Genomic DNA, 27,180 nt, shown 5'->3' on the forward strand with positions numbered 1-27,180 from the left:
CCTTTTCCATTGCCCAAATTCCCCATCCATTTTAGAGCCTCCATTGTCGGAAAGGGCATAAACATGTAATCGCTTCCCAATACCAGAGATGCTCGCGCCCTCTTTCCTTTTATTCCGCCCATGAAAACGCCAAAGATGCCACGCCCTGGTTGCTACTAGAGCCCAGGCCATAGCGATAGTGTTGAAAACCGCTAAATAAAATGTCAAATCAAACCAAACGCCGTCTAAATGCTGAAGCTTGTGGGTGGGGAAGGGCATGAGCCCACGCCGGAAGGTTGTTGTTTACATTGTCGGATAAAAGAGTATGTCAGAGGGAGGTGATGTTGTTGCTGTTGAGCCAATGTGGACGGTGTTGCCAATGCTCAGTCGCGCTTGTTGCCAATCACGTCAACTATCCAACTCAGCTCGTTGGCAAAATCATCCAGGCCGTTATCAATGGGCGAGCCCAGGAGGTTGGTGCCGCTGACGGAGAGGTCGACATGGGCACGGGAGAGGAGGGTAGGAGAGTTGATCTTAGCGTACGTAGACTGAGGTCCAACGATCTTGCTTCTCTTCTCCTCCGGCTCGGGGAGGCTGTAACACTCATAAGACTCCGTCTTAGTTGACGTGCTAGCCGTGGGCTGGAAGGAGATGATATCGCTGTTGTTGCTCGACAACATGTCGTCCTCATCGTCGGTCAAGTCGTAGTAGAAAGCCTGAGCATCTTCGTCGGGGTACTGGGGAGAAACGGGAGACGCGAAGTAGCTCGATGAGGTAGACAATGTTAAGCGAGAGGTCTCCAGCTTGGGCCGGGACGGGATGACAGCAGATGCCGGCACCTCCTGGGTCTCGTACACGGTCAAGTTCGAAGGCCTCGTGGGCATGAGAGTGAGAGAACGGGAGTTAATGACACGACCAACGGATTCGGAAGATGCAGTGCGCCTAAAGGGGGGAGGAGTCAGGCCGGTAGTATAAGCCGGATTCTCGGAGACGGCAGACGTTGCAAAGTTGTCATCGTCATCGTTGTCCTCGTCATTGTCGTTCTCCTCGGGTGTCTCATCGGGGATGACCAAGGTCGGTCTCACACTGAGGTTGGAACCAGGTCGGGATGGAACATCATCAGACAGGAAGCGGCGGAGGGACTCGGGGGAGATGTCTCTGGTGCGAGTGCCTTCAGATGGAGTTGTGCATCGGACATCCGAGTCGTCGGGAACTGAGCGAGGATTGCTCTCGCGGACTGGTGATCGGCCACGTTCATCATCGCGACTCGTCACCTTTCGAGAGAAGAATCGTTTCCATGCAGGGGCCGGTGAGAGTGATCGAGACGATGATTTGTGGTTGAGCAATGGCGATGAGCCTAAGCGCAAGGTTGCGTTGTCGGCCATCGCTGAGGGAGTGGGTCGAGGAGTGACGAATTTGGACTCGGGGTCCATAGTCATGAAGTCGGTGAGACGCATGGAGCTGAGAGATGCACTTCGCTTCCGGAGAGCCTGCTCGACAGGAACGATCATGGTGTTGACGGTCTGGCCAGGCATGTATGGGCAGGCAGTTGTTGAAGGCAGAGCAGTGTTGTGAGTCTCGACGGCACCATCCACCTCGTACTGGAGATTCCTTGTCAGAGAATGCATGATTAAGAATTAAATAGGTAGTGAGTGTTGTAAGGAGCGTGGGTTGTCAGTGGGCGAGTGAGGGAGTGTGTTGATGATTGATTGACAGGACGGAAAGAGAATGAATAAGTGGGCGAATGACCCTATTCATACGTACATAGTAATAGTAGGTGTGGCCCATCTTGAGACCACCGTGCCTCTTGTACGGGGTGCCCGGTCCAGCTGCGTCGTCGCAGAAAATGTCGCGAAAAGAATGGCATCCTCTCCACTGGCCACGGCCACGCCGGACGTCTCGCTCCATGGGGTAAGATTGGGAGAAATTGTCCCACGACCCAATAAGCAGCACGGACTGGACCGAAGGGTCTGTTTGACTGGGGTTGCTTGTCAGCGCTGAGTGCACGATAAAGTCGGGCAACGGCATGGAGAATGGGACGAAAAGGAAATTGGATGAAACAAGCCACTGGGCCGGGGATTTGCGATGACAGCTGAGATTCGCGGGGAGCCACTATGCGCAGATGTGCAGAGGGAGGACTGAGACCCATCACGACGGCGTCTTGCGCCTGCAACCAGCCATGCAATGCAACCACTCAGCATTACATTGCATTGCCAGCACAAAAAAATGCAAATTGCCAGGCCACGGCCCAGCCGGCCACAGCACATGCCAGCACATTCCGAGAGCCAGACCGCAGCCGCTGCCACGCACTCAAGGAGGCTGGCTGAGTACCGCGTCACCCCAAAGGAAAAAGCATGAAGTACGATGTGAGGCCCTTGTCTCAGCACCAGGGGGGGCTAGGAGGGAAGCAAGGGGGTTCAGGGCGAATGCAGTAAAAAATAGAAGCATACCAAGGCAGCTAAGACAGGGCCCAAAACGGTTCCCGGTCGCTTAAGAACGAGGCTGGTCGATAAATCGGACAAAACAAAAGGAATGCTGGGAGATGGGGCCACGGGGATCGATCGAGGGCGCAGAAGCAAGCTCAAGCGGGCCAGGGCGGAAGTGAATGAATGGGTGAATCAATGAATGGGGTCTGTGAACACGAGACCAAGACAGGTGCGGTCGTATAAACGGTGTCTCAGAAGTGGGAATGCGGAAGCAGGGAGAGGTCGGCCAGCAAAAAAGGGAGAGGTCGGCCAGCAAAAAAGGGAGAGGGAGAGGTAAGATTGCAGCGCAGCCAAGAAAACAAAGAAAGAAAATGGCTGGTAATGTGAAGCAGAAGCAAAGAGAGAGTCCAGACTCACAGATGAAAAGTAACGAGAGTCGTCGAGGGATCCATGATGGCTGGCTGGGCGAATGCCTGTGTAAATATGTAGGAACCCGTTCCTCGTTTTGCGAAGCGCGTCTGGCTTGCCGGGGGACCGGCCCACGACGGCGTCTAGTTGAATGCTATTTTGTGCCGGAAACCTCGCAATTGACAATTATGGCAAGCGATGAAACGCGAGAGCGCTCGTTGCGTGCCTCAACAGACGCAGGAGCTTGCAATCCAGATTGCAGACTCGGTAGTGAGAGTGGTGCCGGCCAATGGCAAGCCAGGGACGGCTCGTGGTAAGCGCCGCGATGAGCTGCAGTCGAGCTTGGGCGAATGCCGGCTCGAGGATGAGCTGTTTTGTTCTGGATTTGGATGGGGAATTATGGAGCGCGGCGTGATGCTGGCGCTTAGGTACTGGGCCTTAGACACAGGGCCTAGAGCACAGGGGCGTAGGCGACAGACCAGACCGGAGTGAACCGGGGACAAGCGATGGGCAGACAATCCGTAACAGAAGGCCTGGGATCCTAGGGGAAGCGCGGAGGGAGCGGCTAGTGAAGCTGCTGCTGTCGGATCGCCGTCGCTGTTCGACGTGGACGTGGATGCAGCCCTGGCCGTGAACCTAGGCGTGCTGTGAGCACCCGAACATGCGGTAGAGTACTTCGTATCCCAGGGCGTAGAGGCAGGGCGTCGCAGTCGCCTAGCCGTGGTGTTTCGAGGTCTCGGGAGCGAGGCGTAGGCAGCGTGGTGATTCACTGGTTCGCCCGGGTCCTTGCCGTCCTCGGAATGAGTGTCTCGAAGGGATCCTGACGCCGGCTGTTGCTTCTCGAAGGGGTTCCTGAGGGTGCCGAAATTCCAGAGGCGCGGGAAATGAGGAATGCAATACCACACAATGAGATGCAGATGCAAATGCAGGAGGAGAAGGGGATTGGAGAATTGGAGATTGAAGGTTGACGGCGGAGATGAGGAAGCAGTCGCGGTGCGCCGGCGGGGGAAAGCCACTCGTCCGTGGTTGACGCAACCGGGAAGGAGCAAAGGAGCGAATGAAGTCCAGGCCAGTCCAGCTCGGCCAAGGAAGGAAACGACGGCTGACAGCTCGCGATCCACGCACGAGGTTGGCTCACGAGGGTTCAGGTTGGCTGAACTGGCTGAATTGGCGGGAAGGCCGGCTCAGGAGGCGTTCAATCTTTTGCTGGTTTGGGAAGCGAGAAGCGGCCTGGCGGAATTATCCCCCCCCCCCCCTACGTCGCATGGGATTATTGGGGTTCTGCTGTACAGACTAGCTGCTACGGGGTACATGTACCCATCGATCGAGGCCATCGGCACCACTAGCGACGATGGGGATAAGTGATGGATATGTTAATCTAGCTGAGGGAATGGTGAGGACGAATGAGGAGGCGATCTGCCACGAGAGTGTCACAAAAAGCACCGAGTAGCTTGAAGCATTCAGCTCGCCCACTTATTGGCCCCGGCACCTGAGAATGAGGATGAGAATTAAGCATGGCAATCATAACAAGGCATTGTTGAAACGCTGCTATGCCGAGACGAAACAAAAACAATCAATGCGAGACTACGAGGAAAGACAACACAAGGCGAGACATCCGCCGACTCCCAAACGAAGCCACAATGCGAGACGAGACAGCCAGGAGAAGGGGGGATTTGGAGGACAATGAGAGGCTCCAAAGGCGAGACATGTCCTTAACTGGAGACAGGCCCCAGGAGCTGGGAGCAAGGCCCGCGGGAGGGAGCATCACTGGAGGGCGCGCGCGCGAGTGGTGTCGTTCGTTGACAAGACAACAGCAGAGACGCGTGATTGGGCGGCAGAGAGTGGGATTGTCAGCCAGCCGCTCGACTACTGAAGCAGCTAGCCTGCACCAGGCCTAGCCTGAGCCTGAGACCTTGTGGATTTGACTATGAACAGGGCCCGTGTGATCGAACCCAAAAGTCTCCAGGCCGGTCCCCCCTCTAGCTGGGAAGGGGAGGGGCGGGTACGATGGAGATTGGACTGGAGGAGAGTTGATGTGTGTGATGGCCTCTGGTGAAATGGGTGCAGTTCCTGGTGTTGCGGACGGGGCAGCCGGAAGTGCGTGCCAGGAGTTTGAGAAGTGGTGGTGGAATTGACAGCCAATGGACTGCGAGCCACCCACCGTCACGTCACCACCATAGCCTAGAGGTAAGTCTCCGTAGTTAATTTATTGACTGACGGCTGCCGCCATTCCCTTCAGAGCATGAACATCAGGGTCCTGGGGCCCAGTTTTGGGTGAGTCCCCCTGATGAACCACTGTGCGGCCAGTCACAGCGTCTCTCGCCACCGTGAATCCTACCTTCTGAAACGAACGCTCCGGGCGAAACTTTGCTTCTCAGCCAATTCTCTCCCATGCCAGCGGTGGGCGTGGTCAGCATGAACCACTACAGCCACCGGATGTTACGGTGCTGTCACGGCGTTGAGACAACCACCAGGGAGCACAACACAACAACAATGACAAAGCCATTGTAGCCCGCAAGTCGCTTGGCAGGCCATCTCGGTCTCGACTGTTTTCTCTTGTCCCAATTCGGTCTCCAATAGAGGCCTGTCTCGAAACAAGCCCATGCCGCCCTTTTTGCTCATCCCTCCGGCTCTGCCGCCAACCCACATTGGCGTGCGCTGGCATCCGTCCATTTGCGGCAATCCAGCAGGGCAGGGTCTCGGCTGATTGGCTCCACTGGCAGACTGCGCGCTTGTTCCGTCCACCAAAACGAGTCCACCAGAACATCTGACGACCGCCTGAACAGGCCAGCAGCCGCCCTGCTCTGTCGCAGGTTCGGAGGCCTGGATGCGAATGGACCTGTTTCGATGGGGAACTTAGGTCTTGTGGGAATTGCCTCCGGCCCGCGGCAGAGAGCGGCGCGTCATGACGTCGAGCATGGTGGTTAGCGACACAGCTTGCCATGGGTAAATTATCAACAAACCTCAGCAGCTGGAAAGTATGCGGCCACATGTAAAGGCCTCGGCCATCGAAGCTTTGGTTGGTAGTCGGTACGCCCACGTCAATCACCCACAGCCAGCCACGACATCACGGTTATCTGCGAGGCGCACGCAGCTGCTCAGCTTCGGATGCATATTTTGCAATGAGGTGCAACCGTGGCAGACGCCATGCTGCACGTACATACGTGAAGACGCTTCGGACGCACAAGTCCTGTCCCGCGATGCACAATCCTCTCAACCCTACATCCCTCCCTTCAGCTTTGCCACTCCATCATCAGCTCACCGGCGTGATCGAATCACCTCGCCCATCAAACCCTCCCCGCCAAGTTGCGCCCCCCACCCCCTGCAGCGACCACCTTTTGACGTGAGGGAGGGGCTGAGACTGAGCCTAATAGGCGTGGGGCCACGGCTGATTGAAAACCTTCCAGAAGGCCGGCCGACGTCCTATTAATTGGGTGTCCAACTGGGGCGCTGCACAGCGATGGAGAAGATGGTGTTGACGCAGCAGCCATGCAGCTTTGCACGGCTCGGTTACGACTTTTAGCTTTGCTTGGTGCGTCGTCGATCGACAAGGTGCCTCTGGCTTTGGGCTATGTTTCTGCTTTCTTTTCCTACTGCGTAGACATTGCCTCGCCGTCCTGTTGCGCCCGTAGCTTGTTGCCTGTGCGAGGCATGCAGCGGGTGACGCATCCAGGCCAAACGTGGCTCGGTGTCGCCTTTACCCGTCCACAGGCGGAGGCTTAATGAATGCCGAAATGGCTTGTGCAAAGCAAATCATCCCATCAAGCCCCCGTCCCGCGCGGACGGAACCTTCAGCCGGAAGCAAACAAGGGCAGAAAACATGTCTCCATCGCCAGAAACCTAAGCCCAAGGCGAGCGAGCAGAAAGACCAGGCGAAGCACTGACGTTTTCCACTGCATTGGTCCCAACCTCCCGGCCCACTCCGCTTCTCCCTTCTCCGCCGGCTGTCCCGAGAGCCAGACCCTGGGAAAATCAAACAGAGACACTGTCTGGTTTTGCCATGTGATATGTGATGGCTCCAATGGCCCCCTCATGGCTTAGATCTGCAGTATCGTGCGGAATTGCGGGTTGTTTGGTGTGCCTGGCGCTGTTGCTTCTGGGTCTGGTTTAAAGTGCGATAGACGAGAAGTCGGAAATTATCATGCCCGATGCAATTACGAGTTGCAGCTCGATGACGTGGGATGCCTCCCTGTGGACCTACCCTAGATCTGAGTATTGAACTTGGGAAGTTAGAGAACTGCATCAACAATTCATCCATGGAGCTACGAATTGTGTCATGTGCGGGTGTGATATAGGGTATGCCAACAACACTGCCGTCTTGTCTTTCTTCTCTCTGCACCCCTCGTGCTTGTTTCGGCTCATGTCCGTCATGTAAGGAGTCACTATAAAATAACCGAGAAACAATAAGTCAGATGAACTTTACTGAACGCCCTGTTCCAGACAGAGAGACATAATCACAACAGATCCGTGAATCCCTTCATGTCCCTCCTGGCAACCATGTCAACAGATTAACTTCCCCTATCATCTTCAACCAACACGATAACTCACACGTTGGCCACAGACGCCATGATGCCATTCACAAAAGCCCGGGCAAGTCACTGCACAACCTCCCCGGTCTCCGCCCAGCCGGATTCATCAATCCTCACCGCAACAACCAACGCTGACTCGAGCCAACAACGCACGGCTCATGAAGTTGCCCTTCGTCGTCTGATTTCCTGCGCCCCTGGCACGACACCATCCACAGCACCCGGGACGTCCAGTTCGTACACGCAATAGTAGCAGTCAGTCACCTGCTGACGCGTGCGAGCTCGAGGCCGCAGCGGGTTTGAGTTGGGTTCATACACGGTATATCCATTTCTTGTTTGTCATTTTGGTTGTCGCTTTCTGCACAGTTACCCAGGCAATTAAGTGTTGCGTGGTACATACATTATTAGTCTGAGTCTGGGACATGCAAAATTCCCCCTCTTGCTAACCACCCCTGATGCCGAGATATCAAAGATATCCGTTCCGTTTGCCTTCTCCGAGCCCGCCCGCATTACACAAGAAGAAAAAGAATAGATGGGATTCGGCATGCTCTCCGCATTCCTCATTGGCCGCCCTTCCTCACCGCAGGATTGTTTCGCGCCCCAGAATTTGATCCCTAACAATATCGTACATGAATGGTGAAAAATAGGCTGTCGACGGTTAAGGGATTCCGCCCGAACCCGTCCTCGGAACACTAAACCCAGTTGCAGTCCCAGCCCCAGATCCTGTCCGTTGGCTCCCGACCTTGCATAGATAAATGGAGGTCCTAGGGAAGGACGGGATGAATAGAATATGAGGGAAAAGTAGGAGAAGCAGGAGAAGAGAGAAAGAAGAAAGAATCAACGCACAGCAAGAACCGTTTGCTGCGCTCAACCCTATTAAAATCCGTGATGTAAAAATAATATTATTATCGCAAGCTTCAAGCCGTTCGTTGTTGGTCCTTGTCGATGTCATTACTTCGCGATCCAAAAGGAGGAAGTGCCCCTATCAAATGGCGACAGGTGGGCGAAAATGGCACACCTGGGCGATTCCCAAGTAAAGGATTTGTGTTTGGTTTGATTCATGTATCCCGTGTCCGAATGCAAAAACAAGTAGATGTCGTCCATTTCATTCTAGTTGTCCTTCTTAGGGACCTTGGCGGCCTTCAAGGTGTCCTCCTTGTCGCCCTCCTTCCGGTAGGCGGCGGGCTTGTTGCTGCGCGAACCCGTGTACTTGGTGCTCAGCAGGGTGTCCCAGAAGGTGAAGAAGGGCTGGGCAAAGTTGGTCTTGATGCCCCAGTGCTGGTGGTGGATGTCGTGGTAGGCGGCGTTGTTGCTTGTGATGAGCTGGAGGGGGTCCCAGGGGAACTCGTAACCGCAGTGGTCGTCAACGGTTTTGATGGTGGAGAAGGACCAGAACCAGATGCCCTGGCGCAGGGTCATGAATGTGGCCTTGAAGGCGAGACTGGCGCCGACGGTATCGAGCAGGAAGCCCTCGAAGGGGTGGTTGTACAAGGCGCCGTAGGCATAGGGAACGTAGAGGCGGTGGTGTCGCGAGTGGAAGGTAGCTATTGAGAGAAGAGGTTGTATGTCAGCGCATTGATTCAGGGGCCAAGGGAAGTTTCGTCAGCTACGGAAGCACCGGACAAATACTCACCATACAGCCACTTGTTGACATGCATCAGGCGGTGCAAGAAATACTGCCAGGTGTCGAGGATGAAGGTGGCGACGAGGAATTGGACGCCCGGGATTAAGACGTGGTAGATGACGGCGGCCAGCTTCAGCTCCCAGCCGGCAAATGCGGGCTCGGCGGTTGCGGAGGTGAGGTGAGGGTAGTATCCGCCGGCGACAGCACCGGCGAGCGTCGGATATGAGTCGGCCAAGTTCTTGGAGATGGCCGTGGCGTTGAGGCCGAGTGTTCCGAGGATGGTCGGCAGGGCACGCTGGGCGAGGCGGAGGCGGGTGGCCCAGACGGCGATGTCGTACTCCGTCTTTCCCGTCATCTCGGGGGGCTCGGTCAGGGCGAGCACGGCACCGGTCGCGACCTGGATGATCTGCTGGAGGATGACGTCGCGGGCGACCTCGAAGCGCGAGGCATGGTTGCGCTTGGTGATCTCCTCGGGCGTGTGCAGACGGTATTGGGGGAAGAGGTCGAAGACATCGATGGTGTGGAACAACATGGAGAGAATCCAGTACACGACAACAGGGACGACGAGGGAGAGCCAGAAGTCGGAGATCCACGAGAGCAGGTCGGCCTGCGGCTCGAGGCTGTAGGTCGGGAGCGGCGGGAGGGCCGTCTCGAAAAGCGTGTGGTTTGCGGCCATGGCGGCGGCGGCGGCAATGGACGAGTCGTTGCCCATGACGGGGTGGTGTTGAGTGCGAGCAGACGTCGTCGCGTGCGGTGGTGGTGGTGGTGTTGTAACGGGGCAGGCAGGATGAGGAGGAGCGCAGCCGGATAGGCAGAGGCAGTGGCAAAACACCGAAACAAGACGCCAAAAAAGGGCTGGAACTCTGCACAAGAAGCAGTTGGAGGTGAAGGAAAGGGGAGTTTGCTGGATGACGGCTTCGATATTTGAGCTTTGGGGGGGAAGTGGTGGTTTAGATTGCCATGGTTTCGGGCCCTAGCACAGGCCTTGGTGTGGCGCCAAGTCCGAGTTACAGCGGAGCTGCACGCACTCCGCCGGGAGCTTCGGAGCTGCGACGCGCCGTCCTGGGGCGACCTCTGCGCAGGAAAAAAAATCTCAATTTCGGTTGCTTAGTCTGTACAGGGCGCGACGGGGCTCGACGCAGCGCGATAGGGCACCTCGGACTGCTATGACGGCACCGAAGTCGCATCATGGAGTGACGGCATCAGCCCACACCCCGTGGCTCAGGCACACAAGGCAGAACGATGGCCTGTGGGAGGGCATGTTTCGCTGCGAGGGAGATGATTACGATCCTTCCGTCGCCTGTTTTTGTTTTGGACCCGATCGCTTTTGGATATCTGAGAGTCTTGTCTGCTCTGTTTTCCCGTTCTTCATGAGCGCAGACAGCCCCTGACGACGCCACTGCGCCCCTCGAGGAGTCGATGCTCGTTCCATTGAGACGTCACCAACTGGTCATTCTGATTCTACGACTTGCGAAGTTGGCTGAAAGCTTAAAGTCGCAAACAGGTCTGACAGTAAGTTCGACAGGAGGCTGATTTGGGGCGCGGTTGCGCCAGCCATTGATGTGAATGCATGACGATGACCCGAGGAGGAGTGGCACAGTGGCACAGCTGGAGCTGGCCCTATTCCTTCAAGATAAGATTGCTATTATGCGAGGCTGTCAACCTATACTAAGAGCAAGTCTGGCATATGCCTTTCAGACTGGGCAGAAATGCCAAGCCAAATTCATTGTCAGTCCAGATCAGCCTGGTCATACCCGTCCATCCAACATCCATTTCTGGGGCATCAAAACTCCAACGGCCGGCTGGTTCGCTAATCGTACCGCCTTGCTGCCGTGCCCTTATTTGCGGGGCGATTCGCGATTAATGCCGTACTATGTCTTTTCTGCATTGGATGCAAATAACACATCTACCTAGATAACCGATAATTTCATCTCTTTCTCCCCGGAGCGGGAAAAGCAGTTGATGCGATTTTCCTGTTTTCGTAGCCTTTCCTCATGTGAACTAGCGCAGCCAACCCCACCACGCCGCCACCCCTCTCTACTTTGATTTTTTGTCGCCGACAGAGTCTGAATTTGCTCCTCTCTACCAGACTCCTTCCGCGAATAACCCACCATCCCTCCTATCTTCTTCCTCAGGTCCCACTGACAAAACCGCCGTCATGATTATCTACAAGGTACGAGCTGCTCCCGACCTCAGGAAACACATCACGCATTGCGGCGCCCCCATGACCCCGCCTGCTATCCTTCGCCCAACCTTGCCTGACACTGAACCCCGCAATTTTAGGACATCATCACCGGCGACGAGATCCTCTCGTCGGCGTACGATCCCGAGCTCGTCGACGACATCATGTACAGGGCCGAATGTGGATACATCACGGAGGGTAGCGTCAGCGTCAGTATGTTATTCCCTGCGGGCTCTTGAGCACCTGTTTGCCCCTCGTGGGTAGATATGATGAATAACAAACCGGGGTGAAAACGCTAACGCAACGTCTGATTAGACACTGGTGCCAACGCTTCCGCCGAGGAGGCCGAGGAAGCCCTGGACGATGGCGCCGCCAGAGTGATGGACGTTGTGAATTCTTTCCGTCTCGAGAAGACCGAGTTCGACAAGAAGAGCTACCTCACTTCCCTCAAGGGTACGCCGGATCTCACGTTACCAGACCCTCCAATTTCTAAGCTGATCACCTCAATCTAGCCTACATGAAGAGTGTCAAGGCCGCTCTTCAGGAGAAGGGCGCTTCCCCTGAGGAAGTCACCGCCTTCGAGAAGGGTGCTCAGGCTTACGTCAAGAACACCCTCCTCAAGTTGGACTTCTCCAACCTGGATTTCTACACTGGCGAGTCCATGAACCCTGATGGAATGTACGTTTTTATTCTTCCGGGTTTCATCCCTCTTTACTCCTAGTCAAACTGTGCTGACTCTTTTGCCAGGGTTGTTATCATCGAATGGTATGATGACGGTGCCAAGTCTCGGCTCCTCGTCTGGAAGCACGGTGTCTCAGAAATGAAGGTTTAAGCAGCATGATGTGTTGTCTGGGCCTAGACCCAGGATGATTCACGAGCCAGTTATTTAGAAGGAAGATGAAATGACTAAGCACATGACTGCGTTCGAAGCGCTTGCTACATGCTCCCGGTTACATAGCTATGAACGAAACCCAAAAAGTTGTGGAGTCTATATACCGTCAGGATGTCGCAAAGAGCCTTGTGAATCACTCAAGATATGTGTGTGCCCAATTGTTCAACGTGAAGAGATAATGGTGGAAAACTCCAAATGCGCCTCACAATGCTACCGGATCCCTTAACCTAGCAATCTACTCAAACTGAGGTCTCGTTGACATGGGGACTGGCGGCGGCCCTTGACCAGCGGGAGCACTTGAAACTGCCGAGGCGTTTCCCAGGCCTGGCTTCTTCTTGGGAGGTGGAGGAGGAGGCGGCTTCTTCTTCCCTGCCAACCCTGGCACTGGAGATGGCGCGATGGTCCCTTGGACCTGATCATGTTCATTGTGTGACCCAGTGTAGCTCTCGACCTTGTTCATCAGCCCGTACTTCTGGTTTAGGCTGTTGGCCGTCTTGACTCCCGAAGCGACTTGCTCACCGTGCCGCTGCCGGAAGTTGTTGGCTGTGCCGGCGGCGGCTTTGGCGTCAGAGAACGAAACCGACGACGGGTCTTTGTGGAACGCCGAAGCCGTCTTCATGGCGGCCTGCTTCTGCGCCCACGTCGTGCCCTCGCTGGGCGGCGGGCTTGCAGTAGGAGGCGCCGAGGATGCGCCAAGCCTGGAGAAGCGGTTCTGTAGCTCGTTCATCTGCGAGGGCGCGGGCGGTGCAGCGCCGGGACGCGGAGGCTGCGGAGGACCCGGTTCGTCCTGGTTTGCAGGGCTGGAGCGTCCGATGCCGAAGCCAGGAACCGAGATGCCTGCGGCGCCTAGGCGGTTGATGGCTCCCTGGTTCAAGTAGCCGCTGCCCGTGGAGGCCGGACTGGCGACTGGTGGTGCGCTTGCGGTCGAGCTGCCAGAGTTGGTCCGCGGAGGCAGGCGAGGTGGCAGACTCGGTGGCGGGGGCTTGCTTCCAGTAGTAGCGGATTGATACGACGGCGGAGGTAGTAGAGGTGGTCCTCTCCCATCTGCGCCATCTTTCCTCCCCGGCGGCGGCGGCAGATGGCTTGTAGCGAGACCCGTAGTGTTCACCCGGTATGGCTGCGGGGGGCGGTCCTCCTCTTCCTGGGGCTCCTCTTCCTGCTCAGGTGGAGCTTCCAGCTGCTTTTGGAACTTGGGCGGCTCGACCGGAGCGGCTCGCGGGTCCTGGTACTTGGACGGCGCGGTAATGACCTGTCGCGGTGCGGCTTTCGTGGGAGGCGGGGCCGGGAGGAGGCCGGAGCCGGTGCGTTTCGGCGGCGGCGCGAACTGGGACGGGTCGCGGAGCTGGGAGATGGGGCGGGCGACATGGTGGTCGTCATCGGAGCCCTTCCTCTGCAAGCCTACCATGCCGGCCTAAGGACGACGGCGTTAGGTTCCGGGTCGTGTGAGGGGAGGTTATCTACGCAAGATTGCGCTTACTGCTTTGCCCCTGATAGTGCCCTTGGGCTTCACGTTGCGGATCGCAGTGCCCTTCTCCTTCCCCAGGTCCTTCCCCTTCTGCATCATGTCCTTCATCCGTTGCGACATGATTGCTGGCGGGCGACTGCGGCGGCGAATCGGTGGGAGGAGGTTTTTTTTGTCGCGAGATGGGAGGGGGTGTGGTTTCGCGAAAGGAGGCCTCGGAGGTTGCGGCTCAGGCTTAGTCGGGGCCTAAAAGTGGGATCCCGGCCTCTGGAGAGCGGAAGCTGGGGTGGGGGTGGGATGACGTACAGCCACTGGACTCGCGACACCAGCGCGCGTGCCACAGCGCTGGGTCAACTACACGAGAGCATTTTGTAACAGCGTAAGAACACAAGAGAGGCGGTTGGCTTGATGCAGGTCGTTGGAGGACTATTCACCCTAAATTAAACTCCTGGCTCATGTTGCTTTGAATGGAGATACATGCGTCCGAGCCTGTGACTTTTGTCTAACTATCCTGACCGTCTATTGTAGCTGTCTAAACCTCCTCTCCGATGTAAGTCGTGAAGCCTCGCGGTATTGAGTCGCAGGCATCCGATACCAATCCAGGGGCACTAAAAACATTGCGCATACTCTTGGAGAACAAGGGATACAATAATGGTATGAATGGTATCGTCTTGCTCACCCTTTCCTCGCCCACTATCTCGACGTACTCGATTCTGTTGTGATGAAACGTAAGTGAGAACGGAAGCAAATTAACAACGTCATCCTCGTCCATTTCGACACTGCCCCGTCCTCTAAAAATGGCCGCTATCTTGTGTAGCCCTGATCCAATGGCATTGGAGAGGGCTGTTGATCTTGTTATCCTGAGGTAATAGGCGATTTCGGATGATCTGCGTACAAGACAAGAGATTTAGCTTTATCAGTCAATATTCGGGGATGGTTTAGATCATACCCGTGTATTCCACATGACATTATCGCCCTGGTAAATGTTGATAACTGATCGATGTCAAGTTCCTGCTCCAAGAGCAGTCTTACCAACGATTCATGGCCATTCCTGCAAATATCAAGGGCCGCCCCTTTTTGTAAGAGTTTTCGAACTATTGATATATGTCTAGTAGCTTTTGCTTGATATATTCGTGTTATGCCGCTTCTAGGAATCCTTGCGGTTCTTGCCAATAGATCAGTACCCGATGCGAGTAACAGGTCACAGATGCTCTCATGCCCACGAGAAGCCGCGATCATTAGCGCAGAAAATGAAGCGATTCCGTTCCGACAATTGCCATTAGGGTTAGCTCCTGCTTTTAGTAGTAGCTGCGAAATGCTCTCCCTGTTTGCGCTCGCTGCCAATGCTAGTGGTGACCGTGACTGGTTATCCTCATAAATCGGGTCGGCTCCCGCCTCCAACGACAGTTTGACGATAGCCTCGTGCCCGCTGCTGACGGCAGACAACAGTGGTCCAGGGCATGGCTATTCAGGGTACATATGAATTCTGGGCCTCTCGGGAAATTTTGTCTTCACTCGCATATCAGCGACGTCCTTCGGAAGTGTTACATTGGCTCCTTTCTCGATCAGTCGCTTGAGCATCTCTTCTTGGCTATTTTTTATAGCCACGAAAGTGGTGTTTCGCCCACAAGATCTTGTGATTCAAGCAAGTTCTCCGCCGACGGACATCTAATGCTTCCTGAATTCCGAACCAAGATGCCAAATGTCGGCCGTTTTTGTTTTTTGGGTCATCAACATTGAAACGAGGACTGCCCAGGCCATGTAGAAGCTGAACCGATGCCCAAAGCCTTTCAGTGCACTCGAGGAAAGCTAAGACTCCCGGACAATACCTCGAGGCACCCTGAACATGATACCTCAGTTACCTGCAGCATATTCGTAGAGTGGATATGACTGGACTCGCTCAGAGGGAATCTCGCAAAAGCTTGATTGGAACTCGTCGAGCGAGAGATAGGCGATGCAAGTTGTTGCAATATTGAATTCGGCATCTAAACCTGAGCACCGCGGTCTTGTGTTTTCTGCAGGTATTCTTGAGTCATATAGTGTACCAATCGGACGATCTTGCTTTCTTCGTCCAGAGTGATCAGCCCAACGCAAACAGACAAGATGGTGTCAAATTGTCCATCTGCAGAATTTTTTCTTCGTCTAGTTCAAGTTCTCCAACTTCGAAAGCAGGGCGTGTTGAAGCCCAGCGGAGGTAATCTGGTTCTTTGCGAACGTGGTCCACATCAAGACCTGTAGAGCGAGCTCCTTCATACCGGGCTTTTGGCCCTTGATGCGTTCCATCGCTTGATCATATGCACGACCCAATACCTGGGCTTTTTTATTCTCACTCGAATCCTGACGTTGCTGCTGAATATTTGCCAATGCTCTTCTTATTTTCCTGGTCGTTAACTTGTCCTCTAGCGAATCGAGGTAAATCAGAGCCAACAAAAACCTGGAAGATGGTTAATGCACGGACTCCATGAGAGTTACACAAAACCCACATTCCATCAGCGGCCTTCGAAATGGAGGATTTTATCTCTTCTTGTAGTCTTGAATTCGTCTTAACAAAGGTAGGGAGTTTGTTCATGCTATTCCCCAGATACTTCTGCACGTCCTCCTTGCTTGCGCGGATCTCAAGCGATGGACTTCTTTTGAAGGGAGCCAAGATATCTGGGATGAACCTCAAAGTCAAAAATATGTTCGATGACGAAATCGTCTGTGTCTCGCTGAGCCCTTCAGTTGGGTAGCAGGTCGCAGATCTCGAGAAATCATGCAACGACTGAGAAAGCTGATACCCTCCCACTGACTGGCTCAAGGTCCAGACATTTATCCCGGGCCGCAAATTTCACCTTTGTTAGCTAAGTAGGATCTAAAACTGTACACTGTAACATTTTCTCCCTATTCTCGGCAGCTCTTCCGTTACGAGATATATGAGCAATAATACCGTCAGCCACCTTCGAACAGCGTTTTTATTAGATTGTGCCTGAACAAAATTCGCAGATTGATTTATCACAGTTTCATGACCCAATGCACCTGGTACCGGGTATTGCGCCTAACTGTGTGCAATTTTTGTGTGTTGCTGGTACCGTGTTGTTTTGATAAAACAATAATAATAATAAAATATAAAACTAAAAATAAAATAAGATATATTAATAATCTTAAGCTATTAGTAGATAGTATGATATTTTTGTTTTTATTTAATAACAGTATTCAGCTAGGATATTATTACTACCTTCCCCTGTCCCCCGAATTCTTTTTCTTCTTTACCTGTGTGAATAGCAATACTCCTAATAGATAGGTTCGTTACTATTTTTGCCAGCGAAATGAAAATAAGCTCTAGCTCTCCATATACTGGCTAAAATAGTAAGACTTTTATATTGGACTGCTAAGTACGGGGATATTCACAAATGCTGTATTTAATGGATATATAGCTAGTAGTATTATCATCTATCGGCGGCGGTAATAGGTATTTAGACTTTGTAGGATGCATTATGGCGATAACAACACCTCGCTGATGGTAAGACGCAGAGCTAAATGGTCACTAACATAAGCTATAAGTTTGCAAAACTCATCGAAGACGGGGACCACAGCTTGTCATCTTAATCTGGTGACATTCCTCACCTAATGGAATATAAAACTGAATCGTAGGTAGGTCCAGACTAATGAATTGATACGTGGGTATTTCGTGTGTATGCAGAGAGGGTATAGTAATATTGGTATTTGAGGTCTCGGCATTGAGTATTGGTTAATGGGACCGAGACAATCACGCCCTAGGCTAATGACTTGGGCCTGATGCTAACAGAAACGAGCCATGTGGCAGATTGTGCGACCACATATGATTATATTTTATTTTCTGTCGAATTGGCTAGCATGGATGATCGATGGTCAACTACCACACAATAGAACGAATACCGAAATTGCCAATTGACATGCATTCTCCAACCCAAAGATGAAAAACCCTACGTCAAGCTTGAAACCATTGCGCTGTACTGGAGACCCAGGTAAAGATTGGGCGAACACTAGTGATCTAGTCCTGTAGAAACTTGGCGTTGTCTCTCTAGTAGCAAGGGAGCTAGATTTTAGTTTGTTGGAGAATATTCCCCGCCCTCCAAGCTCTGGGAGAAATAGAGGCCTTGGAACCCTGAACTTTGGCTTTATTAAGTGTTTCAAATGACATTAATTAGTACGCTACTCTGTCTTCTTCTACTGTATCGACTCAGTAAATTGGCCCTGAATCCTTCCCCCACTCATTGCCTTCGGGCTTTCTTATACCTAAGTAATGATTTAGGAAATCTAAGCCTTATATAGCTTAGCTTTAGTCCATAAAACAGGGCCAATTTATCAAGTCGATACGGTAAGTCTGTTTACTAAGGTAGGGGTGTCCTTTGCCTTTTAGAGTCATCTCCAAGCGATGTCACCCTGCCCTACACACTCCCCCAGCAAGCATCAACCTTGGCGCCATTGATAATACGCGTATTCGCTTGGTAGAAAGGTTCACGATTCTCGGTCTAGCTCGGCCGATGCCCGGAAAACTCGTCAAATCCTGACGAGATCAAGGTGTCAGTGGCCTTCCCGCGGGGCAGAGGTCTGGGGTTGAACGAATTGACGCGGTTGATGAGTGTGGAGTCTGGGGCCAGTTGCATTGGAAGTGTTACATAAGGACGACCCTGAAGACTACCTTACTGCAATCTACATGTAGTGGAGTCAAATCGGGTGGATGTTGATCATCTACATTTTCATTCCTGAGTCACCGGTATAGTGCGTCTCTAGAGGCAAAGTGGAGCGAGCCAAGAAAGCCCTCTATCAACTGCATTGGGATGTTGTTGATTATGACGTTGAGCAGCAATACCAACTCCTGGTCTTGGCCGTCGAGCATGAGGCTGAGGTCACAAAGACTGTACAAATAGAGAAGTGGTATGCCATTTTTATATAGAGAGACGGAAAGCGCACTGTCACTGTTCAATGGACACTTCTCACGCAGCAGTTCATTGGCCTGACACTATTTGCGACCTTCAGCTCCTATTTTTTTCCAGTAGGCCGGGATTGTGAACCCCTTCCAAGCTACATGTAATACCTCTGCACCAGACACACATCCTCGTAGTACATGGTCTGATACCTACCCTTAGTTTCTACTACGTCCGAGGTTTCTCCTGGATACCTCTACTAGCGGGTCTCCATTCATTGTCACGAGGTGACAAGGTGGGTTAGAAATGCCCTTTAAGGAAAGAGATATATCGCGCAGCGGAGGCGAAGTCAGTGGGTCACGTATGCCTCGTCGGGCTATTGGTGAGCGACGAATTGTGGCCAGCCTAGTTCACTCTGTTAGCGCATTGGTGAAGTGCAGGCTTCTGTTAAGACGAAGCTACATCGAGTTTGGGCGCTGCCTTGTCTGTCGGGAAATTTCCCCGCGCCTCCAGCTTCTAGTTGTCGAGTCAGTGGCGTCCAGGACCCAATTCTTAGTTACCCCTCAATCCAGCTTCGGGTCTTGTTGACCCGATCCATCCAACCACAAATCCAACTACAAATCGTTCGAGGCCAATCTTGTCGCATGAATCAATGGCCTTTTGACAACCTAACCCTGGCGAACCAAGCATCGTTAATCGGCGACATGTCAGGCCCTTCTGTGGTAGACGTTCGTTTTGAACATTACCGTCCTGGGAACACCCTTGGCGTCCATGAGACCAACCCACGAGTCTCTTGGCGTTTCGCCAATGTGCCCCCGAATTTCAAGCAAGTCGAGTACGAAATGGAGCTAAGTGAGGTCAAGGGCTTAGAATACTTCAAATTATCTTCGACCCAGGTCTCCTCCGAGGAGTCTCATCTTGTGCCCTGGACCGGCACCGAGCCTCTCGCTTCTAGAAAGAGATACTCGGTCCGGGTGCGAGCGCGTGGAGACGGGGAGGCCGAATTCCTTACATGGAGTGAACCTGCTTTTCTGGAACTCGGACTCCTTAGTCGACAAGACTGGACAAGCAAGCTTATCTCTGCTCCTTGGTCGGATGTCGACACGGACAAGCCTCAGCCTGAGGATTTGATCCGGAAGGAATTCACAGCCGGAGACAACATTCTCTCAGCCCGGCTTTATGTGACTGCGCAGGGAGTTTATGAGGCTGAGATCAACGGCAAGAGGGTAGGCGACTATTTCCTTGCGCCAGGCTGGACCTCATACGCCGGCCAGCTGCATTACCAAACTTACGACGTGGCCGACCTCCTCTCATCAAAGACCAACTGCATTGGTTTCCGGCTGGCCGAAGGATGGCATAGGGGCAGACTCAGCTTTGGAGGTGGCCTTCGAAACATTTGGGGATCTAGGACCACTGTTTTGGCCCAGCTTGAAATCAAATATCGTGATGGGACAAGCCATACCATCGGTACTGATAACACTTGGACCGCGATGCAGGGACCCATCCGTCTCGCCGAGCTATACGATGGTGAGACGTACGATGCTACCGCCGAAGTCGATGGCTGGTCTAGTGCAGGTGCCAGGTCAGAGGACTGGAAGAATGTCGACGAATTGCCTTCTCTTCCTGAGAGCCAAGACCTAATTGCCGGTTTTAAGGAGCCTGCAAGACGTCTTGATGTCGTGCAGCCTATTGAGAAAATCACAACACCATCCGGGAAGATCATCCTCGACTTTGGGCAAAACCTCGTGGGTTATTTACGAGTCAAGAAGGTGAAGGGCCCCCGAGGCCATCGCCTAAATCTGTTGCATGCCGAGGTCCTCGAGAATGGCGAATTGGGTGTCCGACCCCTGCGAAACTGCAAGGCCCGCGATACCTACGTTTTGAAAGGTGACGAATCTGGAGAATCGTACGAGCCGCGATTCACATTCCATGGTTTCCGTTTTGCACAAATCGAGGACTGGCCCTCAGAGGATATCGACATCTTTGACGCTTTTGAGGCCGTCGTTTGCAACACCGACATGGAGGAAACCGGATCTTTCTCCTGCTCTGACCCGAAGGTCAACAAGCTGTTCTCAAACACCAAATGGAGTATGAGGGGGAATTTCTTGTCGCTCCCGACAGATTGTCCTCAGCGTGATGAACGCCTGGGTTGGACGGGAGATCTTGCTCTCTTTGCTCCAACAGCTACGTTCTTGTACGGCTGCTTTGGTGTTCTAAGAGATTGGCTTAGGGATGTGGCATATGATCAGAAACAACAGAATGGCGTCCCTCCCATGGTCTGCCCCAATGTGCTCCAAAAGGACTTCTTCTGGGGCAAGGTTTGGCCTGGAGCAATCTGGCATGACGTGACAGTCCTCGCTCCTTGGGCTCTGTGGGAAGAAACTGGTGACACCGGGATCCTCTCACAGCAGTACCAATCTATGGTAGACTGGCTGGGTGTGATTCCCCGTAACGAGACGGGCTGCACACATTTGTGGGACTTCAAGGCTTTCCAACTGGCGGTAAGTTCATTGGAGAGACGGGATATGATATGAGCTAACGAGAAAACAGGATTGGCTTGACCCGAATGCACCTCCCGATGAGCCATTCAAGGCCGTGACTGACCCACCTCTGGTTGCCAATGCCTTTCTCATTAATTCCCTCGACTTGGTGGCTCACGTTGCGGCGTTGCTTGGCCACACAGACGACGCGACCAAGTACCAGACTGAAGCTGAGAATGCCCGAAATGAGTTTGTAGAGGAGTACGTTAGTGGAAATGGTCGAATCATCTCAGATTCGCAGACGGCGTACGCGCTCGCCATTTGCTTTAACCTCCTCTCGCCGCTACAGAAGACGAGAGCCGGTGACCGGCTCGCAGATGTTGTCCGCCACAATTCCTTCAAGATTGGTACTGGATTTGCAGGCACGCCTTTCGTCTGTGAGGCCCTTGCCAGCACAGGACATATCGATGTCGCATATAAAATGTTGTTAAATGAGAAGTGTCCTTCGTGGCTCTACCCAATCTCTATGGGGGCCACCACGATCTGGGAGCGCTGGAACAGCATGATGCCGGATGGATCTATCAACCCCGGCGAGATGACCTCTTTCAACCACTACGCCTTTGGCGCTGTGGCAAAGTTCTTGGTAGAACGCCTTGCTGGCCTGCAGCGCCTGAGCCCAGGGTGGAAGACGTCCAGAGTTGAGCCTGTGCTTGGCGGAGGGTTCAAATCTGCGGAGGCATCACACGTTACTCCGTATGGAACAGTATCAAGCCGCTGGTCGGCTGCGGAAGACAAGGATGGCATGTTCAAACTTAGCCTTACCGTTACAGTCCCACCAACAACGACAATGGAGGTCGTGTTGCCAGGTCCGGAGGGACCCAAGACTGAGGTAGTAGGCTCAGGAGAATGGTCATTTTCGACTTTGGTTAAAGAAAGCGACCTTGGGCCGGAAAAAGAGGCCAAGCGGGGCTTCCCTTACGATCTCATGGAAGAGATTGAGGCTAAGCGGGACGCGACTGAGTAATTTACCGTATCGACTCGATAAATTGGCTCTGTTTTTGTGGACTAAAGCTAAGCTGTATAAGGCTTGGATTTCCTAATTCATTAGGTATAAAAAAGCCCGAAGGCAAGGCCAATTTGCTGAGTCGATACGGTAGAACCCTCATGTGGTTGTGAGATATAAAGAGATATAGTGGCTGTTGATGAATAGATTGGACTTCAGAACGGCCAAAGATGACAAGGATAAAAGTGAAGAGTACTCTGGGTTGAGCCACCCATGCCATTGTTGAGGGGAATGGATCGTGAAAGATGAATACTCTTCGTGAACACCATGCTTCGCCATACATGAAGAGAAATGATAAGCAAAGTCTCCGCACAACAAATCGTCGTCCCCGAATCTGGTATTTTTCCCGATAGTCGATCCTCCTCCTCGGGCGAACTCATAAAGATACCGACATCGGGGTTTCAACTCCGATTTCCAATGAAGCCCCACAAGTGTTCAGCGTCACGAACAGGGTTTGAGATAAAGATGGTTCTAGTAACGAACGCTTCACCCCGCACTCTCACCGACTGATTAGGCTTCCGCGATCACCACTATTACGTTACGCCTCTGGGGTAGCAGGTGTTATCAGTGGGAATATTTTAGGTAACTTTATGTTCTCTTGTACGGCTATCAGTGACGTGATATGCACAGCCGGGCCAGCAGTCTTGGCTCTGCTATTCCTCTCCGGGACTCCGAATGACAGAATTGGGATGATCCTAGCAGTTCGCCAACTCGAGGGGTAGATAAGAAAGTGGAAACCACGGATTTTATCCCGCTGTGACGTCGCCATCGAGGACATTCGCCTGCAATTCGGAGTTAATCTGAGTGCGAGAAGCGGAGGGCCGAAAAGGCAGCTTATTTGGGGTTTTCAACCCCGCTGTCTCTGTAGACAATAGGGTCAGTCAACGACCTTGGGATAGTAACTTTGTCCGAGCGATAAGATAAGAAAAGGCAGCTTATAAAATGAAACCATGTTGCCCTCGCAGATTTTAGTAGCATGCCGGATGGAGCCTCATACATCGAGTTTTGCACTGTGATCATTGCTCTATTTAGTTGATATTCATTGCCATGTTGCCCCAATTCCTCACGACCGCCGCCAAGGCGATGGCCCTCGGCGCTGTTGTATTGCCATTGGCACAAGCGCGATTTGATTCGGATTTAGACTGGATCTCTACCAATGCATCTTTGCCCAAAGTCGTGTAAGTGACGCCGAGGTTCTCAAACTTCAACCCTAACTCGTGTCCATAGCATCTATAGCGCAAGGGGAACTATCCTATCCGCTTCGAATTATAGTCGACTAGATAATGTCAACTATGGCGCCGGAGTTGGGCCTACGCCTCAAGAGTTAATTGGGAATGTGTCTGAAGTGCTGGATGTCGCCCAAATTGCTGTGGTGAATTTCGATGTTACTGGCGGTAGCTCTGGTCTGAACTCATCGCTCTACCTCAACATCAGCCAGCATGCCAATCAGCAACTTTGCTCCCGTGGCTCCGATATTGTTGGTGCAATTATGTTCCACGGCACCAATACTTTGGAAGAAACAGTAAGTGCTTTGTGACTGTACAATGCGTGTTCCTGACATTTGGCAGGCGTTTGGCGTCGACCTGACTTTCAACTGCTCTAAGCCATTTATTGCGACGGGCGCAATGCGTCCAGATAGCTATATTTCTCCAGACGGCCGATCGAACTTCTATCAAGCTGTCGCAGCTGCAGTGTCACCGTCTTCACGCAACCGTGGCGGCCTCATTGCTTTCAATGATAGGTGAGCGAGTCAGACGATGCACATGGATTAAATCTAATATTCTTAGAATCACATCGATTTTCTACTCCACCAAGTTAAACGCCAACACCCCTGATACCTTTAAATCACTTGAACAAGGAAACCTCGGCGTCTTCCTTGGAGGACAACCCTTTTACTACTTCGACGCCGGGTACGCAACTGGCCGGCCTCATTTTGATATCACTAATACCACAGAGCTTCCCTCCGTCATTATTCTTTATGGTCATCGTGAGTAACTGAAGGAGATAAATTGACAAGATCTTGCATGCTAACTAGATTCCAGAGGGCTTTGACGCATCCCTGATGTATGCTGCGGTTGCCAATGGGGCCAAGTATGTATTGTTAAGAATATTTAAGTTAAAGTTGAAGTTTACTGACTACTCCTTTAGGGGATTGGTAGTCCTAGGCCCCGGTGCAGCTCAACTTAGCCCGAATGCCCAAGCGGTTGCTGCAGATCTTTTCAGCAAGGGTATCCCAACTGTGGCCGTTGCTCGCCCTGTGACGGGTACAGGAGTCCCCGGTCGATTCCCTGGTCCCATGTATGTTTTGATTGGCCCCGTGCTAAAACTAATTGGAACCTATGATAACCTTTTATCTAGTTTTTACTCATCCTATGTCGGCGCAGAGCAGGCAAGGATTATGCTTCAGCTAGCAATCAATGCTGGTCTGAGCCTTGATGAGATTCGTGACTCATTTGAGACCCCTCTTAGAGAGGCAGTGTATGGCTCTTGGGCCAGCCAGAAAGCGTATTACCAATAAGTGTCGTATCACTAGGATGCGGGACATCAGACCCCATAGAATGAGAAATGAGTTATTAAATCGGTGCGACTGGAGTTCAATGTGATTCCTTTTAAAAGAATGATAGTAGTTTAATTAAATACCAGATTTATACTATAGAAAAGATACATCTCATAAGCCTGCTCGGTTTGGTCCCAGCCTTTCATCCCCGTCTTCATTGGCCAGCGTCATGAAGTTGGCCGTTTAGCAAGAAGCGCCGCTGGGGACACCCTTGCAGCTGCTGGAGGTCTTTCCACCAGTGACCTTGTTTCCAGTCCAGGTCCAGTTCTTGCAAGAAGCGCAAAGGATGTAGACGTCAGTGCCGCTGGACTTGACAGTGCCAGTGACCTTGTTGATAGTCACATCGGTGATGGGGACACCAGCGGTGGGCTTACCAGTGGGCGAGCCGTTCTGGTAGTCCTGCTCGATGACGATACCGTACTTGGCAATGTTGGTAAGGGCGATGGTGTCGTACTTGATGTCGGAAACGGAGCCAGTGGCGCCGTAAACAGTCTTGATGCGGACACCGTTGTCAGAGTTGGAAATCTTGGAGTTCAGGATTCGGACAGTCTTGACGACGTTGTCGCTTCGGCCACCGACAGAGCCGATGGACAGACCGTGGCCACCGCTGCAGTTTCCGCCGGTGAAGGTGATGTTAGTTCCAGAGTTGATGGCGAGGCAGTCGTCCTGGTTCTTAACAATAGCTCCGGAGATGTAGACGCCGGTGGAGGAGCCGACATCGAAAGCATCGGTGTTGTGTCCACCCTGGGTGTCTCCCAGAGAGTTATCCATGGTGACACCGTACACTCCCAGGTTGGTGACGCCGTTGATGCTGAAAGCCTGGACGGGGGTGTTCAGGACGTTGAGGTTCTTGATGTTGGAGTTCTTGAGCGAGTGAGCGCTGAAGAACTTGGGCTTGGTCTTGCCGCCGTTGCTTCCCTTGGTGTCCCACCATCGCTGACCCTGGCAGTCGATGGAGTGACCGGAAGCACCCTCAATGAGGAGGTTGGTACCAGTGAAGGCGATCAGAGGACCTTCCCACTCCTTGTAGCCGAAGGTAGTCTTTCCCTGGAAGATGACCTATATCGCAAGTTAAACCGGGAACGGTAAGACGTTGAACTTCACAGTTACTTACATGAGTGCCAGTGGCAAGCTTGGTCAAGTCCAGAGTAGTACCGGCGGGCACGGCAATGTTGTTGAGGATGATGGTAGAGCAGCTGGCCTTGTTCTTGATGGCAGTAGCGGCATCAGTGAAAGTGCAGCTGGCGCGGGGGGCCACGATGGGGGTAGCAAAGGCAGCTGAGGCCAAGGCTCCGAGAAAGAGGATTGAAGAGTGCATGATTGTTGATTTGTAAATGTTACTATGTCAAATAGTAAAAGAATGTGCTGAAGAAGTCAAGAAGAAAGTGAGCGAATGAAGGAATGAGTGAATGAATGTCTTGGTTGATAGTTCAGAAACCACGGTGCCTGACAGACATGTTATATACTGATCATTTAGGATGTCAAAACGAACCCCGCATGATCGTGGAGCTACTACTGTTCGTATTCCCCCTAACACAAGTTGAAATGACACCAGGCCCCTATGCGGTTGACCGTATCTCTTCGAGGCTCCTTGAAGCCATAACGGGGAATCTCGGTCCGTTCGGCACCAAGCGACCATATCAATTTGGGTCGGCTTGGCTCCACTGTATTCCTGAATTTCGGCCGCATCCGCGGGGAGTTAGCCTACGAGGACCCCGATTCCTAGCCTGTTGGCCTGTTGGCCTGTTGGCCTAGCCTCAGCGTGGGAGCCAGGGGACGGGTCGAGACTTATGAGGCGGACCCCTGCAACGGCTAAGACGGCATCGAAAAGCTCATTTGAGGTTTCACTAAGATGTTGGAAACACCCCATTACGCCGCACTAGCTACGGTTATTCTTGAAGCTTCTTCAAACAACCAAGCCAAAATCCGTGGCAATTGTTCCACCAAGGCCGTCGCGAGGAAGAGATTGGTGGCTTTGAATTCGCCGCATCGCCAGCATCGCCAGCACATCTCGGCCGTATCGCCAAGACCGATAATGCCGATTACGGTGGAACACGTCCCGGGCCCCCGGGTCCGTAGAATACGAACAGCGGGCTCGAATGACCTAGCGTCTCGAATTGATTGGATTGTTTGGGCAAACAGTGGAAGAAGGCAAACAGTGGAAGGGATATCTAAGCCCATAAACCCCGGATCCAAAACGAGTATACGGATGAGCGAGAGCCAGAGTGACAATGCACCACGTGCCTATGATGGCGGGGCCAATGGAGCAGAGAGCTCCCTGCTGGGAGAGGAGTACACCGACTCAATGATCAAGGGGAACCCTTGAATGCAGAGTCAACCACTGCCGAATTCCGATGACAAGGAAGGCATTCTGGTTCATTGGTCTCGCTCAGGCCCGCAAACATGGTGAACTTGTGGAAAAATTACCTGCTCAATCCTCAAGTGCCGGAAGAATCGATGTCGGATCCGCTCATGAGTAGATTTAGCATTTGCAACTTGCTGAGTGATGCCCTTGATTCAAGGGCTTGGGTGCTCTGAATTTCTTCCGTCTAATCGGGAAACAAGACGAAACGTCATGAGCCTTTGTTTTGCGCAATCCAACCCCTTCTGGTCGTCTCGCAAAGAGCAACTCGCTTCTGTCATTGATGAGCACTTCATAGTCTGGAATATTGCTTGTCGCACTGGGAAGAAGCCT

General features: G+C 52.8%; 8 protein-coding genes across 8 annotated transcripts; 3 read left to right on the forward strand and 5 right to left on the reverse strand.

Moving 5' to 3' along the window:
- Window positions 1-362: 362 nt before the first annotated feature.
- BGZ61DRAFT_497895 (uncharacterized protein) lies at window positions 363-1,887 on the reverse strand (the record flags this gene model as incomplete). The annotated part of the gene is made up of 2 exons (XM_046251214.1): window positions 363-1,580; window positions 1,744-1,887. The coding sequence occupies 2 exons, from the start codon at window positions 1,885-1,887 to the stop codon at window positions 363-365; spliced, it is 1,362 nt and encodes a 453-aa protein (XP_046098575.1).
- A 6,562-nt stretch (window positions 1,888-8,449) lies between these two features.
- Window positions 8,450-9,675, reverse strand: BGZ61DRAFT_497896 (fatty acid hydroxylase superfamily-domain-containing protein; the record flags this gene model as incomplete). The annotated part of the gene is made up of 2 exons (XM_046251215.1): window positions 8,450-8,883; window positions 8,973-9,675. The coding sequence occupies 2 exons, from the start codon at window positions 9,673-9,675 to the stop codon at window positions 8,450-8,452; spliced, it is 1,137 nt and encodes a 378-aa protein (XP_046098576.1).
- A 1,284-nt stretch (window positions 9,676-10,959) lies between these two features.
- BGZ61DRAFT_460111 (Mss4-like protein) lies at window positions 10,960-12,172 on the forward strand. Its single transcript, XM_046246990.1, has 5 exons — window positions 10,960-11,136; window positions 11,247-11,358; window positions 11,461-11,598; window positions 11,658-11,823; window positions 11,893-12,172. The coding sequence occupies exons 1-5, from the start codon at window positions 11,122-11,124 to the stop codon at window positions 11,975-11,977; spliced, it is 516 nt and encodes a 171-aa protein (XP_046098577.1). The 5' UTR covers window positions 10,960-11,121; the 3' UTR covers window positions 11,978-12,172.
- BGZ61DRAFT_429112 (uncharacterized protein) lies at window positions 12,173-13,745 on the reverse strand. The gene is made up of 2 exons (XM_046243768.1): window positions 13,515-13,745; window positions 12,173-13,448 (listed from the first exon to the last, which is right to left on the reverse strand). Exons 1-2 carry the CDS (start codon window positions 13,620-13,622, stop codon window positions 12,273-12,275), a joined length of 1,284 nt encoding a protein of 427 aa, XP_046098578.1. The 5' UTR covers window positions 13,623-13,745; the 3' UTR covers window positions 12,173-12,272.
- Window positions 13,746-15,484: 1,739 nt separating this feature from the next.
- On the reverse strand, window positions 15,485-16,068 carry BGZ61DRAFT_483165 (uncharacterized protein; the record flags this gene model as incomplete). The annotated part of the gene is made up of 3 exons (XM_046249459.1): window positions 15,485-15,621; window positions 15,755-15,933; window positions 15,983-16,068. 3 exons carry the CDS (start codon window positions 16,066-16,068, stop codon window positions 15,485-15,487), a joined length of 402 nt encoding a protein of 133 aa, XP_046098579.1.
- A 3,021-nt stretch (window positions 16,069-19,089) lies between these two features.
- On the forward strand, window positions 19,090-21,889 carry BGZ61DRAFT_483166 (bacterial alpha-L-rhamnosidase-domain-containing protein; the record flags this gene model as incomplete). Its single annotated transcript, XM_046249460.1, has 2 exons — window positions 19,090-20,886; window positions 20,936-21,889. The coding sequence occupies 2 exons, from the start codon at window positions 19,090-19,092 to the stop codon at window positions 21,887-21,889; spliced, it is 2,751 nt and encodes a 916-aa protein (XP_046098580.1).
- A 1,049-nt stretch (window positions 21,890-22,938) lies between these two features.
- BGZ61DRAFT_557164 (Asparaginase/glutaminase) lies at window positions 22,939-24,512 on the forward strand. The gene is made up of 7 exons (XM_046255676.1): window positions 22,939-23,106; window positions 23,156-23,450; window positions 23,497-23,669; window positions 23,716-23,915; window positions 23,971-24,019; window positions 24,077-24,226; window positions 24,287-24,512. The coding sequence occupies exons 1-7, from the start codon at window positions 22,976-22,978 to the stop codon at window positions 24,444-24,446; spliced, it is 1,158 nt and encodes a 385-aa protein (XP_046098581.1). The 5' UTR covers window positions 22,939-22,975; the 3' UTR covers window positions 24,447-24,512.
- Window positions 24,513-24,668: 156 nt separating this feature from the next.
- On the reverse strand, window positions 24,669-25,803 carry BGZ61DRAFT_363878 (glycoside hydrolase; the record flags this gene model as incomplete). Its single annotated transcript, XM_046241464.1, has 2 exons — window positions 24,669-25,544; window positions 25,600-25,803. 2 exons carry the CDS (start codon window positions 25,801-25,803, stop codon window positions 24,669-24,671), a joined length of 1,080 nt encoding a protein of 359 aa, XP_046098582.1.
- Window positions 25,804-27,180: the final 1,377 nt, after the last annotated feature.

This window comes from Ilyonectria robusta (assembly GCF_021365365.1).
Source record: "Ilyonectria robusta strain PMI_751 chromosome Unknown BGZ61scaffold_24, whole genome shotgun sequence".
Taxonomy (NCBI): Eukaryota; Fungi; Ascomycota; class Sordariomycetes; order Hypocreales; family Nectriaceae; genus Ilyonectria; species Ilyonectria robusta.

What these genes read in the sequence shown, in the direction of transcription:
- BGZ61DRAFT_460111 (XM_046246990.1), top strand. An exon ending in GGAGGGTAGCGTCAGCGTCA is followed by an intron (nt 11,359 to 11,460) that starts GTATGTTATTCC and finishes ACGTCTGATTAG; the next exon opens with ACACTGGTGCCAACGCTTCC. An exon ending in TCCATGAACCCTGATGGAAT is followed by an intron (nt 11,824 to 11,892) that starts GTACGTTTTTAT and finishes CTCTTTTGCCAG; the next exon opens with GGTTGTTATCATCGAATGGT.
- BGZ61DRAFT_429112 (XM_046243768.1), bottom strand. Translation starts at nt 13,622, where the DNA reads ATGTCGCAACGGATGAAGGACATGATGCAGAAGGGGAAGGACCTGGGG. An exon ending in GCACTATCAGGGGCAAAGCA is followed by an intron (nt 13,449 to 13,514) that starts GTAAGCGCAATC and finishes CGTCGTCCTTAG; the next exon opens with GCCGGCATGGTAGGCTTGCA.
- BGZ61DRAFT_557164 (XM_046255676.1), top strand. Translation starts at nt 22,976, where the DNA reads ATGTTGCCCCAATTCCTCACGACCGCCGCCAAGGCGATGGCCCTCGGC. An exon ending in CCAATACTTTGGAAGAAACA is followed by an intron (nt 23,451 to 23,496) that starts GTAAGTGCTTTG and finishes GACATTTGGCAG; the next exon opens with GCGTTTGGCGTCGACCTGAC. An exon ending in CTCATTGCTTTCAATGATAG is followed by an intron (nt 23,670 to 23,715) that starts GTGAGCGAGTCA and finishes TAATATTCTTAG; the next exon opens with AATCACATCGATTTTCTACT.